We start from the raw sequence: 12,221 nt of genomic DNA on the forward strand, positions 1-12,221 counted from the left end.
TGCTGGGAGTTGCAGTCCAATAATATCCAGAGGGCTATATGGACCTACAGTTAATTACATAACAACTTCTTTGACAGTTGAGCACCTCATCTTTTCCATAAAGTTATGCGGTTCTGCTCTAAAAACTGGAGGCTTTTAAAAAGATTATGACATAATTCTTAAATTGCAGCCCTATGCACACACTTGCCTACTGAACACAGTTAGGTTTATTTCTGTGTAGCACTGTACTATTAGCCATGTTTTGAAAAAACATATTATGTTGAAAACACCTATTCATCTACTGCCATATTGATATTTACTTGTTTTTAGATTGATAAGATCATTTCATCATCACAACCAAATCCCTGATTACAATATGCAAGAGAACAACGTTTGTCTTGAACATTTTAAAAATTCCACATTACATCTGGGTATAAAAGTTGGTGGTAGAGCCATTTGTAAAAATTCACAGTCAATTGTCTCATATGACTGAAGAAAGTAGCAAGCATCCACAATGTCAATTCAAACTATTTATTTACAGAACAGGAAGCATTAATAGTTTTTGTGGCTTTTTTGGGCTATGTGGCCATGTTCTAGAAGAGTTTATTCCTGATGTTTCTCTGACTTCACATAGGAAGCATTAAGTTCTTCATCTGGTTCATTCCCTGTATTGTCACAAAATGAATTGTGGAATTTCAAGAGAAGCTGAGCTGCTTTCCTGGGCCTCTCAAGTGCTAAGAAATGTCCACATTTCTCCAGCAGATGCACTTGGGAGTTGGGGATGGCGGTGGCTAAGATGTCTGCCCCAGAAGAATCAAAGACCTGAGCAATAAAGAATAAGTTATTTGCTTTTCCTGGCATTCACATTTTTAAAAGGATGTAAGGTAAGAACAACATTAAGAGTCCAATTCAACTTTATCACTCTCAAACATTTCACATTCTATTTTCATTTCACTACATGCCTTATTGTTGTGTGCCTTCGAATCATTTCTGACTTATGGCCACCCTAAATTGACCCTATGCGGTTTTCTTGGCAGAATTTGTTCAGAGGAATTTTGGCCTTTGACTTCTTCTGAGAGAATATGACTTGACCAAGGCCACCCAATGGTTTCCATGGCTGAGTGAGGATTTGAACCCTGGCCTCTCAATATCTTACTCCAATGCTCTAGACCATGCTGGAAAGTGATAATTTTTCTCCTCCTGAGAAATGGGGTGAATATAATATAGGGTGGCATTTTTAAAAAAAGATCCCAAATCCATCCCTTGGTAATACCTTTATTGGAGCAACCAAAAGATGTAAAATGCATAATTTCGCTAGCTTTAAAGGCTTCCCAGGCTTCTTCATCAGGCAAAGATGGTGAAAAAACATATAGTCGGCCCTCAGTATTCACTGTGGTTTGGTTCCAGGTTCCCCCATGGATACCAAAATCTGTGGATGCTCAGGTCCCATTAAATACAACGGTGTAGAAAATTGATGTGTTTTATATATAAAATGACAAAATCAGGCTTTAGTTTTTGGAATTTATATTTTGAAAAAATATATCCAAACCGTGGATGGCTGAATCCATGGATAAAGAATCCATGGATATGGAGGGCCGACTGTACACAGATGAAAAATGAGCCATGTGTGCACACAAAAATTGAGCCTACTCCTCCCATGACCATAAATTGAGTGGGTACAGAGGCAAAAATGTTTGGCTTTTCTGTTTGAAGTTAGAAAGCACTCCCTCTGAAAGTGCTTACAATTAGCTGCTCTTTTTTGCCATGACAAATTCTATTTACTAGAATGAAATGATGATAAAATCCAATTTAGCTATGCAGTATAAACTCTCAATCCAAATTAGTAGGCGTAGTAGACAGCCAGTGTGGCATAGTGGGCTGAGTGTTGGACTATGACTCTGGAGACCAGGCTTTGATTCCCAGCTTGGCCATGAAACTCACTGGGTGACCTTGGGCAATTCACAAGCTCTCAGCCTCAGGAAGGCAATGGCAAACCTCCTCTGAACAAATCTTTCCAAGAAAACCCTATGATAGGTTTGTTTTAGGGCCACCCTAAATTGGAAACAACTTGAACCACCATTTATAAAAGTGGTTATTTCTGTCAGAAGCCACATTCTTTTTGGGGTGAGCCATTCAGGGACTGTATATGCACTGGTGATGGGATAGTCTGGAGCCAACAATGGGTCAAGGCACGATCAAAATGAATGGGGCCTGTTCCTTCCCTCTCTCCCCCTTCCTTTCCTACATTGTAGCATACATCTGATGGCTCATCTGATGGTTTATGAAATTAGGATTAGGCTGCTCTAAATCACAGAGAAAAAAATTAAACAAGTATTTAGTGATAGGACTCCATCTGTACAGACAGAAGTGGAAGAGAACAATTTTCTCCCTACTTTCTGTCACTGTACGGGACATGAATTGTGGAATTCCGAGAGGAGCTGAGCTGCTTTTCAAACTTTGCTCCTCCAGGTGTTTTACACTTCAACTCCAGGAAGCCCCAGCCAAACTTGACCAATGGTGAGGGATGATGGTAGCTGCAGTTCAAGATATCTAGAGGACCAAAAATTGAGAATCACTGCTTTAAACCATCTCTTCCAAAAACCTATCCATGTTTTTTCCCCTCATTATAGAAAGTTTCCAGAAACAATGTTGTACAGTTAAAGGGCTGGGCAGCTTTGATGCTCCAGATCTTTTCAGACTATATCTCTCATGATTCCTCACCACTGGCTCAGCTAGCTAGGGCTGCTGGAACTTGTAGTCCAGCAACCCCTGGAAGGTCCCAGTTAATCACTCCTGTTCTGCAGTTTCCCATTCTTAACAGCAAGAAGTGTTGGATCATGAAATGCTACCTAAGTGGATCAATTCCCATTTCTGGAACTGTTTTCTTCTTTTGTCACATTTCTTTAACTCTAAAAATTATGTGTACAAGCGTGTACAGATACACACACTGCACACACGCACACACACACACATCTTTTACCTTGTCATGCCTTCCCCAAATGATCTGTGTTGGTGTTTGGATCCTCCTCATGTTTTCATGAAGGCTATACCTGGACTGGGCACTGGAAACATCTAAGAAGCCTTTCCAAGTAAGGAAAAAGAGTTTGAGAGTGAGGACTACTTGTTTTACTACCATCCATAGAGTGCAACTCAATATGTAAAGAATGAGTCACAATTACACTTTTCTGCAGGTACTATTTCTACCCCGCCTTTGCAGAGAACTTGTTCCGGAACTGTACTTCTGCTGGAAGAGGGCTTTTGTTGATTAAAATTCACCCCAGCATTCTGTTTGCCCATGATGCGAACTATACACATTTCTCACATTTCTCATATACTATACATGAGTCCTTCCCAAGGCTGCTTAGCACATTGGTTGGTTGGTTTTAGTTCTTCAGTTGGACTCCTAGGAGCAAAAATGCATGAATGCAATAAACATGTCCTTGTTGGAAAGCTTTTGTTGATGCTAAATTTGGGCTTTCCTCCTTGTCATATTGAAATAGCCCTAGGAAAGTTTCTCAATATGGATTCTTGTACTCACAATTCACAAAAAACATCTTATATGGTCTCTGGTCATCAAGATGTCCCTTGAGGAGCTAGAGATGGAAGAAAAAAGGTATGTATCAAAGATACAGATGGGGAAAAAGCACTTAGGCCCCTTTCATGCATGCAGGATGCAGAGCAGTACTGAAAAGGTAGATAAAGGGACTATATCAGAGGGTGGCATTCTACTCTTGACATATGTATGCACATCTCTCTTTTCGGATGGGGTAAATTCTTTAGCATTTTCACTCTGTGCAACCCTCTCCCATAGCTGTCAAGCTCTGGGTGGGGCATCCTCTATTGCCTACTGCTAGGAAGGAGAGGGGAAGATGTGGGAGACCATCAAGATGTGGTTATTTTTGGCTCGAGGGTAGAGCTGGGCAATTTTGGGAGACTGGGGAGGGGTGCATTAGAATGTGGAAGGTCCAGTGTGTGTGTGTGTGTGTGTGTGTGTGTGTGTGTGTGTGTGTGTGCGTGTGTGTGTTGGTATTGTTTGCCCCCAAATGCCCTCTAGAGGACATGAGGGCATGTTTTTGGACCTTCCTGGGCTCCTAGAATGCATTTTGGGACATTGTGAGGCCTCCAAATAGAAATAAAAATAACTTGCAAAATTTCATTTTAACTTCTTGGAGGGTCCAGGGGATGTCCCATCATGTGGAAATGCCCTCTACACACCTTATAGACTATTTTGGGGCATTTTGGAGCAATTTTATTTTTTACAATTTACAAACAAAATTTGATCTTCAAGGACCTCAGAGACACATGTCCTGCTGATCACACATTGCCCATCCAACTCTAGATGAATGAAAAGGCAGAGGCACTCCATCTGTAAGTACATGGTCATTCCCCCCCCCCTTTGAGCTGAGCTCAGTTGCTTCTTCCTTGTCTGAATGGCCTCTCCCCTCCTCACTGGTAAGTCTCAGCAGCAGCTGAGACGCCCTCCCAGATGGAGGAAATGCGGGGAAGACATGGAGTTAATGTTGGTTCTTGGCCAGAATCTCCAACTATGTATTTCATAAGCCCAACTTGATCTAATGTGAAGTCAAAGGCTTTCATGATCGGCATCCATAGTTATTTGTGGGTTTTTTGGGCTATGTGGCTATGTGGCTATATTCTGGAAGAATTTATTTCCTGACATTTCACCTGCATCTGTGGCTGCATCTGTGGCTGGTATGGGATATATATACTGTGTGACCCTTGGTTGGAAGGAAGTGATTTACATGATAATCTGTGTGTTGGTCTGTTGTTGAATGGCAAGGACTCAAGATGTCTGTTTAATTAGTGATCTACTGTCTGCTGGGAAAACCCCTGATCCTGGGTGATGTTCATTTGCATGTGCCGAATCTTGATTTTGGTGTTTTTCAGGACTGGTAACCAAACTTTTACTTTAAAGGTTTCTTCTTTCCTGTTGAAGTTGTCCAGGTGTTTGTGGATTTCACAATATCCTCCCACCCTGAGGCCTTGACATTCACCAACAGACCAACACACAGATTAACATGCAAATCACATCATCTCAGCCAAGGGTCACACAGTATATATTACCCACACACCTCCATTCCAGCATTCTCTTAAGATGGCAGCTACAGATGCAGGTGAAACATCAGGAATAAATTCTTTCAGAACATGACCACATAGCCCAAAAACCCCACAAAAAAACAGCTTGATCCTCCAGATATTTCAGAGACCAGCTCCCACAACTCCTTATTATGCTAGCTGAGGCTTCTTTGATTCCAAGATAACGCTGTCATTGACAAGTGGAAAAACTCTTAGTTACTCCTTATATTGGTTCAACACAATATATTTGGTGGTGGGCTCTATCCCAGTTCAAATAGAGCTGGAATGGGAAGAGAGCTGTCATAGCAACAATACAAAGGAGGAAAGAAGTAGAATTGATAGGGAGATAAGTGTACTCTTTAATTTTTCGATTTTGTCCTATATTGATGTAGACCTACACATTAATACAAGAAAAAAAAACCTGGTTTAAACAAAAACAACACCTGGTTTAAGCAAAATGCACCCCTACACACCCCACACAAAAACAGGCTTGGCATTTTGGTTGTTGTTGTTTTGCTTTTTAAAAAACTGGTTTTTCTCCCAACTCTGCCAAAACTGAGGAGGGCAGCTGATGCTAGGTTAGCATTAAAAGCATTTTGTTTGTTTGGAGTAGGTGATACCAAGGGGTAATATGATAATCGTCTTTATATAGCTGAAGGAATGTCTTGTTTTCTGCTGCTCCAGATACCAGAACATAAATCAATAGATCCAAACTAAAAAGATATTGTATCTAAATATAATGAAGAATGTGACTGTTAGAGCTGTGTGGCAGTGGAAGATACTACCCCAGAGGGTGGTGGACTATTTTCCTTTGGAGATTTTAAAAGAGAGGTTGGATGGCTCCATATCAGGCATGCTTTAACCAAGGAGTCTTGTGGTCCCTTCCAACTCTACGGTTCTATAGGGTCATGGGCAGGCAAGAGCCAGCATGGCACACTGTTTTATCTGAATCGCTGCTCAACCATGGAGACCCACCGGGCAACTTTGGGAAAGCCATCAGAGGAAAGCAGAGGCAAATTCCCCTCTCAGTAATAAACCTTGCTAAGAAACCTATGTGATAGGTTGTCCTTAAGGGCAAAAATAGCATTAGCACTGGGCCTTGTTGGGATCCTGACAAATGCCTGGGCGTTTCAGGTGCCATTGCCAGGCTGAATGCCAAGTGTGTGAAGCCTCCTAATCATTGAAATTTGTAATCTCGGAGGCTTCCTTCTCAGAAGAAATTCTCTAGCTTACAGATAACTTTTCAAAGTACTTGTTGTGGGTAAAACTCCATGTGCTATTTAACTATTTCCATATTGAAGCTTTGTTTTCAATTTACAATAAAGATGCATATCACTTCAAGAGTTATCCATACTTTTTAGCATAGAGTAATGGGTCTGAAGGCCAGTTTGAGGCATCCAGAAGCGTTCAAGGGCCTCAAGGGCTGGGGCAATAGGGAATTCTGGAAGTTGTAGTCCAGAAATGCAATTTGCCCAATTTGTGGTCTGCTTTGTCCACCAAATCCACTCAAGGGCATTGGGGCTGGGAATGTGGGAAAAGATACTTCTAGAAGATTGCAGCACAGTCTTTGGAATGCCGTTGCCTCACCTGTGTCTTTACAAAGCTGGGATCATACAAGCAAAGCTGGAGTAACTTTTCTCCCTCTTTTTCATTTACTGAAACAAGAGTACTGTCAGAAGGGTCTTTGGAGAACATCAGCTCTTTTAAGCGCACAAAGAATTCACTCTCTGTAGGATACCTCAGGCCTAAGAGTTGGGAGAGAATGTCACAATGTTCACAATGTGCCACAAACATAGTTAAAAAGCAACCCCCTTTGAACAGGGGAGATATCAAAAAATTGTTCAGCTGCCTTAACTCAGCTCTGGAGGATTTACATAAATTCAAACTAGACAACAAAGAAATTGAAATAATGAAAGATTTCCCAAACCATACCATTGATCAATGATCAAAACAGAGTCTGCAGCTAAGAAATAAGAATACAACTAGTACTGGGAAGAACAGCTATGTAGGAACTAGACAACGTCTTAAAATGAAAAGATATATAACTGAACACTAAAGTTAGGATCATCCAAGCCATAGTATTTCCCATCACTGTGTATGGAGTTTATCAGACTGGGGCTAATTTCAGCTTTAAAGAGAGATTAAAGCACATTTAAAACATCCCACAAATAAAGTGAAAATGGTGAGTAATTGTGCAAATGATTATCATGTGCAATTGTGCAAATAAAGTGATATCAGAAATGCATTGTTACTGAAATCCCAAAAGTAAAAAGTGTGTGTTAATGCTTGTGACCACTTTAATGGCAGATTTTGTGTGACGTTGTGTGAAATCATTTCTCGTAATTATGCGATTTTTCTGGGATATTCACGGGATAAACCCCCAATCTCCTTTGTGTGGTAAACTCCTATGAATGTGAGAGTTGGACAGTGAATAAAACTGATAGACGAGAAACAAACAAATGTCTCCTAGAACAGAACAAGCTTGAACTCTCCCTGGAGGTCAAGATGACTAAAATTGAGGCTGTCTTACTTTGTCCACATCTTGAGAAGGGAGGATTCACTAGAAAAAGCAATAATGCTAGGATTGGTGGAGGGTAATAGAAAGAGAAAAAGATAGCATGCCAGAAGAATAGGCTCAATGAAGCAGGCCACAACCCTGAGCTTGCAGGACCTGATCGGAGTAGCTGGGGACAGTAGGCTTGGAGGTGTCTCATTCATGGGCTCACCATGAATCAGGCTGGACTCAAGAGCAGTTGACATCAGCAACAACGTAGCACAGAGAAGCAAAATCATAGTGTAAGGAGATGTTTAAGCTGGTGTAGCTCAGAGTTGCCAAGAGGGTTCCAGCTTTCGATTACAGAATAAGATGTGGCAGAGTCAGTTTCATCAAATGGATGGATGGGGGACTATATATCTCATCATTCCTTCTGTTTGCATAGAGGGACCAGGGGGAAAGTGCTGTACTGAGTGGAAAGGTAAAGTGTTGGAAACAAGAGGTCAGAAGCAGAAGGGGTTGGGAGATGCAGGGTTGGAGTATGGGGAAGACCTTTGCATGGTCCTATGATTCTAAGATTCATATCCTGTCAAGTGTCATAAAGGAATAGCTTGGATCATAATGATCCCTTCTGTTGCTCTTCCATCTCTCAGTAACTTTTAAGTTGGACCACACAGCCCACTCTCTGCACTGAGAGTGGCTTTGGGAAAGAGCTTGACCTAACTGGATTCATATACTTACCAGCTGGACAAAGGAGGGATAAGGCACAGATCTCTGATGGATAGTCAGCAGCGTAAAGCCCAGCAACCATTCCACCCATGGACATGCCAACAAGGTGGAACGGGTTTTTGTTCAGACCAGTCCACTCGACAAACTGAAAGATGAAGCATAAATTAAGAGAGATCGTGAGATACATTATAGTCAGAGTTGTAGCTACCATGTTTGTGTGTGAGAAAGAGGGGGAAGATTAGAACATTGCCCCTCCCCATGGAGAATTTGGTCCACAAAATAAAAAATTTCCTTCAGTTTCCCTAAATTTCTAGCACTATAGAAACCTAAAACTCCATTTCAGCTTTTAGAGATACAGGTCAGGCATGCCTAGAAAAGGGTACGGTAAAGTAACCAAGGGAATGTGAAGACAGCAAATAGAAAAGTTCTAGGTGTGAACAATTTTCTCTGGAATGTTAAACATTTTGTGACTGATGGAAAATTTCAGGAGGTGGAGAAGAATTATTATTGTTGAATGAATAATGCCCACAATTCCACTCTCAATTATATTTTGAACTGCTGGTATAAGACGTTTCCCAAAATGTTGGTCTTACTGTACTAGCTCACACTGAAGTGTATAAAGATTTAGCAACAAGTTCTGTCCCAGACAAAGTGCCTCTGGTGGCATTCAAAGCGGTATGCATTTTTTAAAAGAATTAATCTCAGTAGACCACTGATAATACTGGACAGCTAAATGTGGACAGCTAAATAAAGGCATTACTTGATGTATCCTTTTAGCTTGAGAAGCTGCTGTGTAACTTTCTTGCAGGAAACGAGTGGTATTTCCATGACCAGGCATGTCAACACAGACCACATGGAGATCCTCTGGAAGATGCTGTGGAAAGATTATATTGATTAAAAAACTAAGGAATCAAAGTGATGCTAGCCAAACTTCTTCATTATCAAAAGTGTGCTGTGGTGAACACACCCTCCAACATTTTACAGAGAAAAACTGGGATGTATGTGACTATGCAACAACAGATTGTGGTCCAGATGCAAAAGTTATTCACAAGGGAGGACATACAAGCTAAGGGAAGCTGCAGCAGTTTGCTTTTGCCTGAGCCTATTGGGAAGGGCCCTCTCTTCTCCTCTCCTTCCTCCTGAGTTAACCGAAAGTAAACAAACAAAATAAGCAGCTTCATTTATATACTGCTTCATACTGAACTAACAGTGTCTAAGCAGTTTACAACTGTAAGCTAATTGCCCCCAACAATCTGGATGCTCATTTTAACGACCTCAGAAAGACGCAACCTGAGTCGAGCTTGAGCCCTTTTGCTGGTATTGAACTCACAACCTTATGGTTTTAAGTAAGTGGCTGCAGTACAGGCATTTAACCACTGCACTACCAGGGCAATTTTTGCACTTTGAACTCAGTTTGCCCAATTGAAGTAAGTCAAGGACAAAGGGAAAAAGTGAGAGAGAGAAACTAGAACATTTAAAAAGCAGCTAAAAAAGTGGTATGACAGAGGATTAATCGGGATTGTTCTTTCCAAATTAGGGAGTTGCAATCAAAAACATCTGGAGGTCTGCAGATGGTAGAAGAATGAGGTGGATATGGGCAGCTTACTACCATGCTGTCTTGTTAATGCAACCCTAGCCACTTGCACATCATTCCCCAACAAAATTCAGTAATAGACGGAGGCACCAGGTGGCTGGCATCTCTGAAGGACAAAATGGCACATCTTCCTAATTCCACATGCAGAAGCCAACTGAATTGTACTTCATCACTAGCAAGAGGACACTATCCTCAGTTGCACTTGTAAATAAACTATCTTCAGGAACATGGCATATAACACTCTGTCCACCAAGACCTGAATGCAGCTCCTTACCCCCAGCAAATGGGAGAAAATTCTGAATGATTCCAATAAAAGGGAAGTACTTCTTCACACAATGCTCAGGCTGCTCCCACACTTCAGAATGAATGCAGTTTTATACCACTTTAATTATCATGGCTCCATCTTATGGACTCCTGGGGTTTGTAGTTTGTTGTGGCACCAGCGCTCTCTGACAGAGAAGGCTAAATACTTCAAAAAACTAGAAATTTCAAAATTCCATCACATTGAGCCATGGCAGTTAAAGCTATATCAAACTGCATTAATTATGCCATGTAGATGCAGCCATAGCCACACTATGGAATTTATTGCCACATGTTATTGCTGGGGAACATGAGCAGGAGGATGCCACAATGTCCTTCTTCTGGGCTTCCTGCAGGCCACTGAATGCTGGAGCAGATTGCCTTTTGGTATGATTTACCAGACTCAGGGTGACTGACTGCCTAATGGTAGGAAGGTGGCAGGCAGAGAGCACACATTCCATTGGGAATGGGCCATGTGCAAACCAGAGTAGACTTTCTGCTCTGAGGTTCAAATGGGCCAGCCTAGCTTGGGCTACAGCAGGAGATGGGATCATAGAGCTCTCCAGATGTTGTTGGCTGGCAACTCCCAGAACTGCTCAGCTGTGATAATGCTGGTTAGGGCTGATGATGCTTGGAATCCAACAGCATTTGGAGGGCCATATGACGCCTCCTCTTAGCCTACAGTGTCAAATGAACAGAAAATGGAGACCTACTTTGAGTGTATCCAGCCATACATCTTTGTTGACAGAGAACCCATGAAGCATCAAAATGGACGGCTGAGGCCCAGGCTTCCCTCTGGAGAAGTAACTGAATCTGTAGCCCTCTCTGTCAATGTGTTCCATTGTAACATGCCTGTTCAGACGCTTGCACCTAATAGTATGAAGAAATTCAACATTAGTAAATGTGGGGGTGCATGGGAAGCATTCCCAATGATTTCCAATCACAACTAAGTTGTAGGTTTTTGTAGGATCTACAGTGGCGTGAAGGGGAATCCAGGAAATGCAGGTCTGGGACATTTTTATCATAGCAAGAAGAGTAGCAGTTTACTTTTCAGACCCTCTGTGAATGAGGTGATCATGAGACTTTGAAATGTTGCAATTATTTGTGAGACATAAACATGTAGGAAGTCAAAAAGTGGGAAAAATAATAATCCCCTCAGAAACCATCCTTTTTTCTTCAGTGGTATTTATATTTCATGCTAGCAGTATAAATTAGTGACACTTCTTTACAAGATGGTTTGCATTTCCAGTTGAAAGCAAAAGGCTTTATGTGAACCTACTGAAGATAATTTGTTTAACGCATCTGAATTCCATTGAGTCCTGCTAAGAACAGTCCCACTTAACCAACTATTGACTGATGAGGCAACATATAGGAAAATCATATTGGTTCAGTGAGTTTACTCAAGTTGAGACTAACAGTAGGATATAGGCCAATGTGCATTTAGCTTTACAATGCAAAAATACAGTGGAGACTGCAAATCCCAGAATCCCACAGGATGGAACTATGGCAGCTCAAGTGGAATCATAGTACAGTACTACAATTATGTAATATGGAAGGGTCTCTAGTGATGTTGCTTTGCTAGCTTTCAATATTCTGGCTTCCCGGATTGTTATCGTGTACCATGTACTACTTCTTGCTCCAAAAGACAACCTGATATGAACATTGTTTTCATATCTCACATACCTCACATATCCTACTAGACATATACTCACCACATCATGAACCTGAATATTATTGAAGGCAAGTTGTCATACTTTGTGATGAAGGAAGTTGACAAGATATCCAGGACAATGCGGATGATTATCTTGATCACCATGAAATCCATGCTTGTTAGTTACGTATATTTTTCACAATATGGAGTACAAAATATGGTCTGAATATTTTATTCCATCAGAGCATCTGAAGAAATGGATTGAAATCCATAAAAACCAATGCTAAAATAAATCGGTGAGTCTTAAAGTTGATGCTAGATTTCTTCTTAAACAAGATCCAGCATAATTTAGTGGTCTGAGCCGTGGGCTATGACTCAGG

General features: G+C 41.2%; 1 protein-coding gene across 1 annotated transcript; it reads right to left on the reverse strand.

The window, feature by feature from the left end:
• Nucleotides 1–582: 582 nt before the first annotated feature.
• On the reverse strand, nucleotides 583–12,015 carry LOC121920313 (monoacylglycerol lipase ABHD6-like). Its single transcript, XM_042447444.1, has 8 exons — nucleotides 11,903–12,015; nucleotides 10,904–11,060; nucleotides 9,057–9,170; nucleotides 8,309–8,441; nucleotides 6,661–6,818; nucleotides 3,518–3,572; nucleotides 2,960–3,060; nucleotides 583–801 (listed from the first exon to the last, which is right to left on the reverse strand). The coding sequence occupies exons 1-8, from the start codon at nucleotides 12,013–12,015 to the stop codon at nucleotides 583–585; spliced, it is 1,050 nt and encodes a 349-aa protein (XP_042303378.1).
• Nucleotides 12,016–12,221: the final 206 nt, after the last annotated feature.

This window comes from Sceloporus undulatus, chromosome 2 (assembly GCF_019175285.1).
Source record: "Sceloporus undulatus isolate JIND9_A2432 ecotype Alabama chromosome 2, SceUnd_v1.1, whole genome shotgun sequence".
Lineage (NCBI taxonomy): Eukaryota > Metazoa > Chordata > Lepidosauria > Squamata > Phrynosomatidae > Sceloporus > Sceloporus undulatus.

Coding starts and splice junctions, on each gene's coding strand:
- LOC121920313 (XM_042447444.1), bottom strand. CDS start 12,015: ATGGATTTCATGGTGATCAAGATAATCATCCGCATTGTCCTGGATATC. Junction 11,061..11,902: donor ATATTCAGGTTCATGATGTG/GTGAGTATATGT, acceptor TCATACTATTAG/GTGCAAGCGTCTGAACAGGC. Junction 6,819..8,308: donor ATCCCTCCTTTGTCCAGCTG/GTAAGTATATGA, acceptor CCCAACTCTTAG/GCCTGAGGTATCCTACAGAG.